Source organism: Anneissia japonica, unplaced genomic scaffold (assembly GCF_011630105.1).
Source record: "Anneissia japonica isolate Jap-2015-1 unplaced genomic scaffold, ASM1163010v1 scaffold1208_len1460985_cov181, whole genome shotgun sequence".
Taxonomy (NCBI): Eukaryota; Metazoa; Echinodermata; class Crinoidea; order Comatulida; family Comatulidae; genus Anneissia; species Anneissia japonica.
Genome location: NW_022688484.1, coordinates 301,220 through 310,128, shown reverse-complemented (window position 1 = coordinate 310,128; position 8,909 = coordinate 301,220). Strand labels below are relative to the sequence as shown.

The following is an 8,909-nucleotide window of genomic DNA, read 5'->3' as shown; positions in this document are numbered from 1 at the left end:
ATATTACCTATGTCGTTTGCTAGACAATAAAGTGCAATTTTTTTTTTATTTTGTATACAAACATTTCAGTTACATTTTATTTGTGTGTATCTAATATATTTACTTAATTTTTTGTTTGGATCACGAATATAATTATAAATAGGCGATACAGTTAATAATGCAGATATATGATCCAGTGGCGGATAGAGGAATTTGAAATAGAACCCACTCACATAAACGGCCACACTTGTACCTTAGATTTAGTTATGGCGCATTCTACCGACAACATTGTCAAATCAGTTAATGTCCTATGCCTACATATCATGGAGCTATACATTGTACATTAAATCTTAAGAAACCTAAATCTACTAAACAACTTGTACCTATCGCAAGTTTAAATCAACAAACCATGAAGATTGAACTGAAATAAGAAAGACAAACAGCTGAAGTAAAAGAAAGCAATAGAAAGAAACTACATAGAAAGAAAACGAAAGATGGAAATAGAATAAAACGACAGATTGAAAAAGAGTAAGAAAGAAAACGAAAGATTGAAAATGAATGATAGAAAAAGAACTGAAGGAAAGAAAGGAATAGAAGTGCATAGAAAGAAAGTATATATACATGAAACGAAAGGCTGAAAAAGCCCAGAAGAAAAAGAAAGGACAATAGTATAGTAGTGAAAGGAAAGAAACAAGTAGAGAATAGACAATATAAACGAGAGAAAAGGGAAAAAGGTAAAAATAATAGATAATTAGAATTAAAAATGTTGTAAATTTATTTATAATTGCAATTACTACATAAATATTTAATAGGCCTACTTTTTGACTTGGTAATTTATAAAATTGTAATTTGTAAAATTTAGCCTATTTTGTTTTCCGACAAATTAATATATCAAATTAGTAAATACTTTCTCTTCGTCAAGACTCACAGCCCCTGGGAATAGCACGCTAGATAGATGGCGTATTTTAAGTGCTGCTCTATTTATTAAGGTGGCCCATGGGGAGGCTTTTACAGGCACACGAAGACGGGATCTCCAAAAAGACATTTAAAAAAAAATAAATATGCCTAAATCATGTGTGTTTAGGGGAATGGGATTGCTAGTGTATCTATTTTACCTTGGTGGCCTACGGTATTCATTAATAAATTACTGCTTTCCCGTTGGCTGACCTGACGTGAAGTAGACTGAAACAAGACATCTTTACAGTACAATAATTGTGTCTGGTGGCTCTTTAATTAGTTCAAAGAAACACAAGATTACAATTGTATGACACCTTCAAGTCCAAGCTTTCAAACAGTAGAGCGATAAAAAATCCATTGTCAAACTGGAGTCTCAATGAACCAATCTAAAATCGTGCCTCTATTAATGGTCAACTCAGACGCTCAACAATCTACCAATTAAGTGCAAGAATGCTAATGTTTGCTGTTTCCCCCAACCCCCTTTTTAAAAAATTCTTAGTTCATAATAAAGTGCTCATGCAAATGCTCAATGCCGAAAAACTGACGAAGTAAAATCGATTAAAGCCGGTTTTACACTAGGCGAATTTATTCGCGCGAATCGAAAGCGTCGGTATCAAGAAACAAAAGACAGAAAATAATTTTTTACCAATGCTAGTTAATAATTTAAAGTACAGTACATCAGTAAGCAGTGCACATGCAGTAGCTGCAGGATACATATATAACATCTTTTCATCCCATCTGTTAAACGTTTGAATAATAATTTATTTGTTTCTTGTATAGCGCCTTTCTTTTTATGTTACAAAGCGCTTTTTCCCTGGTCATTGGGTCCACAAGTGTTGCTGCTGGTAATCAGCGCAGGAGCAGGCAACCCCACCAGGTACCCATTTATAACTCCTGGGTAGAGAGAAGCAATGCAGATAAAGTGTCTTGCTCAAGGACACAAGCGAAATGCACAGCGAGGGATTGAAACCCTGACCTCGAGGTTGGGAAACCAAACCGTTCCAGCTGCGCCAAACTGCTTCTAAAAAAATAAAATAAAAAAAATAGTTGCTTTGCACTGGAAAAATGAAGGGAACACAATGGTTTAGATCTACAATAATTTATTGAATGAATGTCAAATTTTAAACCAAAAATTAAATTTAAAATATACCCTGCGATACTCCTACTCACTTATAGGTAGGATTATGTAGTTATTAGCTCCATGGGTAGACAACATCAACACTTCCACAAATTTTCTGTGTGCTTAGAGTAATAAGCTACGCTATAATAACATAGCTTACTAGGCCTATTGTACTGAGGTGGTGCTATGTTCAGTGAAGTGCTATATCAGCTCAGGTAAGAGCATTCACCATAAGGGAGGTTTTGTAGTAATAAGCACCTCTATAATTTGATCTTCTATCAAATTTCATACTTTAAATGAATAGATTTTATTATTACTTTTACAACCATATTTATTCACAATTATGTGACAACATAAACCAAATATCATAAATATTCATCGTTCAAAATGAAGATGCAAAAAAAAAAACACTTAATGTTTATAAAACATTGAACATTTCAGCAAATAATATTTCTAGGCTAAAAAAGGGTATTTAAAAATATTCCTATTCAAATTGTCTTCTAAAAACAAACCCAATTAAATCACAGACTGTAAGTTATATATATTGATTCATGTGTAGAATAATTAATTTAAAATGATTTGTCCAATTGAAAAATAAAATAATCAACTTCTTTTAAAATTATTTTCGTCAGATAGCCTGAACTCTAGGCACTAATTTTCTTTCATTATATTCCAGATTACTAAAGATCTGTTTCCAGACTATCACATTTTATTTGACAAAAACATGTGACATGCCTAAATATGGTCATGATGACATCATATCATGACCAAATATAGGCGCACCATGACCATATATAGGCACACCATGGCCATATATAGGCACACCATGGCCATATATAGGCAAACCATGGCCATATATAGGCACACCATGGCCATATATAGGCACACCATGTCCATATATAGGCACACCATGACCATATATAGGCACACCATGACCATATATAGGCACACCATGGCCATATATAGGCACACCATGACCATATATAGGCACACCATGACCATATATAGGCACACCATGACCATATATAGGCACACCATGACCGTATATAGGCACATCATCACTATATATGACTATATAGTGTGGACAGGGCTTCAAACCATATATCACCAGTGCACTGGGGAAGCTGTGTACCAAAGTACAGTAAACTGGGATGAATAATAAATAGTGTAGGAAGACTATGATTCTACTAAGAATTCACTTTACGTTAATGGAAAAAATTTAAATATGATAAAACAGAGAACATGCGGAATAGTCCAATGTGCCAGTTTTTGGACACCCTAAAGACAGGGAAACAGTACGTCTTACATCGGTCGTATGACCGTCGACCGATGAATCAAAACTCCACTCCCTATGAGCGTTAGACCACAAGATGCTGTCTGATCGTTGTTGGAGACAGTCATTAACAACAATCCATTGCATGTGCGGTCAGGCACAGTCCGTGCTCGGCTTAACATTTGTACAGTAACTCTGAAACACAGTGTATCATGGATGAAAAGGAGTCGGTGCTGCACATTTATGTACACACATATAAGTAAACTCAACAGGGTATGCTACTGAATATTTAATTTTTTGACTGGTGAGCAAAATGGATCTTTCAGCTCGGCCATACCATGGCAACACAATGTCTCCTGAATTTGCCTAAAGTGGAGGGGGAGGGGATATGGGAGAACTGTCCAACAAACAGGTGTTCTAAAAATTTGGGGCAAAGGACAATACAGTTTTGGGGTGGAGCCTTGATAGGGTCCACCAGGCTAGAGTGGTCCCCTGGTTCCTGAAAATACTGAAAAACTTTTGGACATCTAACAGAAAATTACAAGAATTATGTTTTTTTTAAATAATAGAAAACATGTTTATTATGTTATGCTCCCCCAACTTGTGGCCTACAGGGGATTACACCATCTTTCACCACACATCCACCCCCTCCCCCCATCTTTATTGTCATTAACTGACTGCAACACATCTTGATGTATGCATATGGGCTATTCAACATGACGTAGTTAACGCAAATCTTCGGGGCAGTCTGGCTGTTTGCTCGGATGAGCTGCCTTGAATTCATCTAACTCACTGAGCGAAGTATCTATTCTTGATATGATTGGATATTTTGACATATCCACTTTAAACCTACAAAAACAAATATGATATATATTTAATATGCTTAATGTATGAAAGTTAATTGTTCACAGTTTCATCAATTCAATTCTCTTCTTTATTTTTTTCTCCATTTTTTATTTTTTTTTATTTTGGAAACAATATTTATACAGGATAACCCTTCAAGCCTATCCCAGAAGACTGGCTGGAAATTATGGGTAAATAAATAAAATAATATGATGATATATTAGCGTAAGTCTCACTACCAGGCTTAGGGAGTGGAGATGTTTTTAGTCGTAAAAAAAAAAATAAATAAAATCCTGTGCTCTCACATGATTTGAACCCAGGACCATGGGATTAGAAGGCAAGCATCTTAACTACTGAGCTACATGTCAACTACATCACAGCATAGCCACCCAGTTACAAATCATCCTATAATCCCTTTCTTCTACCCCTCAACCTCTGATCTTTCATTCCTACCTGTTGGCATTGTAGACCTGAGGTACCAAACAGAGGTCAGCCATAGTGACTGTATCACCAACGCAGTACTTCCCTGCAGTTCGTGTAAGCAACTTCTCTAATGCTTGGAAACCTAGGTCAATATGATAATTTCCCCATTCCATTTTCTTCTCACTCCCCACATACTTCAGTACTGATAAATTCTAGATGCAAAATGAAGAAAAGTGAGGTAATTATTCAATATATAAATTTACAGAGTGGAATGTATTTAAGGTGGATTTAGAGTGGGGCTAAGCAGGATTTAACCAGCACGTTCTATCAGCATGTATGGTTCTTTATGAATGATACTCCTGTGATTGTGTTACTTTAAAGCTAGGCTTCAGGGAAAATATATTTTTTTTAATACATTGTAAAAGTAATTTTTCTAAGACACAATGGAATTAATAATGAGATACAGATTTTTGAATATTTAAAAACTGGGAGGAAAAAGGGATGTAACCACCCTTCTTTCACCTTATTTAAGTGAGTTTTTCGTCAGACACACTTTTTGTGTCTTAGAAAATTATTTTTCCTCCGGAGCCTGACTTTAAACCATCTGGAAGTTTTGGTAGCAGATAAAGTGCCTTGGTCAAGGACACAAGCAAAATGCATGGCAAGGGATTAAAGCCCCAAGGTTGGGAAACTAAACCATTCCCGCTGCGCCAAACCACTATCGATTTCATTTCAAATCATTCACCTACTAGGTACCCATTTATATGTATTATAAATACTGTATGCATGTACTAGTCCAAACAGCCCCTGTTGTGGACAGACAAAGTAGCTGGTACCGGTTCACCGGGTAGCTCAGATGCGAAGGGACCCTTAGGGGAAAAGAAAGTTACTGTACGAGCTGGCCCACGCCTCTACAAGTATGATGATCCTCACATCAGAAAGGAATGTACTTATTTGAAGATAGAAGATAGATAGAATGGAGGCAAGCGTAGATAAATTATCTTTCCGTGTGTGATCTGCGTCAGTCTCAAACCCACAGCCTCTTGATTGAAAGCCTGAAACTTTACCTTTGAGGTTCAGGGAATAAGCAGGCTCACGGGCAGTGGAGCTAATCTTTTGGGACCATAAAGCAAATCATATTTCAGTTAAACCAGCAAATTTCAACTACATGAAGAATCAGTGAGCAACATGAAAATTAACTAATGAAAGAAATGAGAAAATGTAATAAACATATGTTAAACCTACCTGTATCGGTTGAATACCCGAGGTAATTGACTCTGTTACTTGTCGTACCTACAAGTGAAAAAGATCAAACTTTTTCAAATACAGTAGTAGTCTCCTATCCTGAAATTAGGGGTGGTGCCGGCGGGTGGGCCGGCTAAACCATGTGTCACAGAAAGTTATCACCACCCTTGGCTGTACTCTACATCATTGTATTATTCAATTATCCATGAGCAACACCAAATCAATTCATATTATCATGGCGGTATAAAATTATAAAAAAAAATAAAAACTTGTGAAAATGATTGGTGTTTTGTTTTGAGACATTCTGTTATGTGACCAGCAAAAAATACAAAAACGCAATTTTGATTTCTACCAACAAATTTTGCCAGAGCCGATGACACATTTTTAAACATTATATTATACAGCCTAAATGGTCCTTAGCGGAACCATGATGATTGCATTACCATGTCATCACATGGTCTACCCTGCAAGCATTTATTGATCTCTGTATAATATTTCTCAAAGCACACCTTCAACGGATATATTTTCTTCACTTACCACAGCTCTTTGGCTTGGCTCCTTAGGAAGAATAGGTGTTCCTTCGCGTGTCTCCTCAATGTATTCTATTATCGCAATCTAAAACAAAACAAATATGTTAATATTAATTAGAATATGAGGGTGTTCTTGCAGTGCAAATCTGCTTAAAAACTAACTGCTAATTTTGCTATAGAGTACTACAATGTTACATCACGATACCACGTGATACTACTCCGTTCCTATCATTGCAAAAAGCGTTCAACAGGACGCCATTTTCTCCACTGACAAACCATTGATCCCAATTTCTAATGTAATTATTAAGATGTTGTATCTTTATTCTTACTTCTTTTTTGTAAATTTTAATTGATGAATAAATGTGTGTTCGATAACTAATATAATGCAAGCTTTTGTGTTTTTAGTACATTTTGATGGTAAAATATTAGATTTTAAAATGCCTATTCCAGAAGCCTATAAGTCATTCAGGCGGACGGTAACCAACATGTGTTGATAACAGAGGGCGCCACCTGGCATCGTGACGACACGACTGTGGTACTCTATAGACCCCTTGCAGTGTTTAACATGTGCACACACTAAAAAACAAATCATGCACTCAGCAGCTAAAAGGGCAAAAGAAAGTTTAAAGATGGAACAGGAAATTAAACATTCATTAAACATGATTCATTGTGCGCATGTCTTGGTGTCTTGTCCTCCATAGGTCATACTGAGTGCCCGGCTTAGAAGTATGAAAACCAGACTTTAGCTGTTACGAAAATAATGTCTCCTATAATTTTACACAAGAAACATCTTAAATAAACCATTATTAGGAATTTAGGGCTTTCTAAATACAAAATATAATATAACTTACAGACTGTGCAAGTGTCAATCCATCGATTAATAGAGCTGGTACTTGGCCAGATGGATTCAGTTCTCTGTGTTCATCTGAGAGCTAAGAACCATAAATAAAAATTACAAATACCTACTTTAATTCTTCAGGATATACCATCATTTATATTCAAAACAATTTAAAAATAAAACTAGACATTGACTTGCTTAGTTTGTTAAGTAGAAGTGGCATATCCTGGGGTTGCAGGGGAGCACATGCTCCCTAAAAAAGCTTGCACCCGCAGTCACCCATCTCCCCACCACCCACACTGAAAATGTCCATACCAAAAAAATATCATGCTTAAGTAGTTAAAAATCCTCTCATATCACCTTATTTTGCAACTTTGCACTCCTTTCCTCAATCATCGAATCCCACCACTCCATTTCTGCACCCCATCATCTCCCCCCCCCCCCCACATCCCTTAATTCCAAGACTCCCAGATACACCACTGTTGGCTAAATTATTAGCATTGAAATGAAATTTAGAATGATAAATATTTTCCTTGACAAGTAGCAAACACATAAATAATAGAGTTTCTAATACTTGCAGGTAGACAATTAATTTGGCTGGTAAGCAATTAATTGGTTTTTGTACAGTATATCTCTCACCAGTGTAATATAAACACTGTACATACTGGCTTTTCTTGAAACTAAGAAAAAGCAATTTTTAACATGTTTACACTGGTATAATATAAATATCATCATAGTATTATCTACAATTCACGAATAATTAATCCATTTTATATTAAATATTGAAATTGGTACTTTAATCATGTACAAATAGTCTATCCACATTATCAAACTTTTATATGTGGAAAATGTGTGTGACATGGGTGTAACAATGTCATATTACAGCCATATATGGGCAAACTACTGATATTTGTAATATAAAACTTGGAAGTATATATGGAAAGCCCTTAATAAATTGTTTTATGGAGATACCAATTCAAATTTAAAAAAATTATTAAAGGAAATTTAAAAAAAAAGGAAAATGTAGAGTACCGATTGTAACGTTACTCTGGTGAATTACATATGGGCGTGGTCCATGATTACCCGACCCGACATAAAGAGGAAATAAGTGGCATCATGTTCAATTTATTATGCAAATTACATGAGACTAAAATAACCAGAGTTGGCCTAGCCACCCCCTCCCACTTTTCCAAAAATTATAATGGGCTCTTTAAAGTGTATACTCGCCAGATGTGTACGCTGGACCTCTGTTTGTAAGTCTTTCATCTGAGAAGACTTGACTCTACTTTAAATTAAACCCTGAGCAAAAAGGATTGAAACAGTGCCAATGTTACGGCTGACAGTAGTTAGCTATACCCCTGCCCTGTTACTCAGGTTAAGAGTCTTACCTGTTCTCCTTTAAGTAGGTTAACCGCTCTATATTCATAGTCAACGTTCTTGAGTGCAAGAGCTGAAAATTATAGCCAAAATAAAAACAACTTTCTATTAAAGCATACCAAACAAAAATGATACTTGGATATCTCTTGAAGATTATCTTATAGTATCGTGCAATCAATCCATCCAAGCTGGGGGATCGACCCCTCCCTGTGTAAATTAGAGAGTAGCTTGTGTCCTTTGTCTGTTCGTCTCTCTCCATAAAGCAGTAAAAATGGGTACTGCAATGTGAATGTGTGAATGCGATTGGTCTATGTGATGTGATGT

At 35.8% G+C, this 8,909-nt stretch overlaps 1 protein-coding gene across 2 annotated transcripts in view; it reads right to left on the bottom strand.

Moving 5' to 3' along the window:
- Positions 1 to 3,026: 3,026 nt before the first annotated feature.
- The window catches only part of LOC117121929 (maleylacetoacetate isomerase-like), a 10,992-nt gene continuing 5,109 nt past the window's right edge, over positions 3,027 to 8,909 (bottom strand). Inside the window, exons 1-6 of one of the 2 annotated variants that reach the window (XM_033267341.1) lie at positions 7,569 to 7,648; positions 7,222 to 7,302; positions 6,378 to 6,455; positions 5,841 to 5,888; positions 4,626 to 4,807; positions 3,027 to 4,178 (exon numbers count right to left, since the gene is read on the bottom strand). In XM_033267341.1, the coding sequence (XP_033123232.1) occupies positions 4,055 to 4,178; positions 4,626 to 4,807; positions 5,841 to 5,888; positions 6,378 to 6,455; positions 7,222 to 7,302; positions 7,569 to 7,622 (567 nt within the window). In that variant the 5' untranslated portion in view covers positions 7,623 to 7,648 and the 3' untranslated portion in view covers positions 3,027 to 4,054. Of the gene's footprint in view, positions 4,179 to 4,625; positions 4,808 to 5,840; positions 5,889 to 6,377; positions 6,456 to 7,221; positions 7,303 to 7,568; positions 7,649 to 8,909 lie in introns of those variants that run through there. The other variant, XM_033267350.1, reaches the window with a different exon arrangement.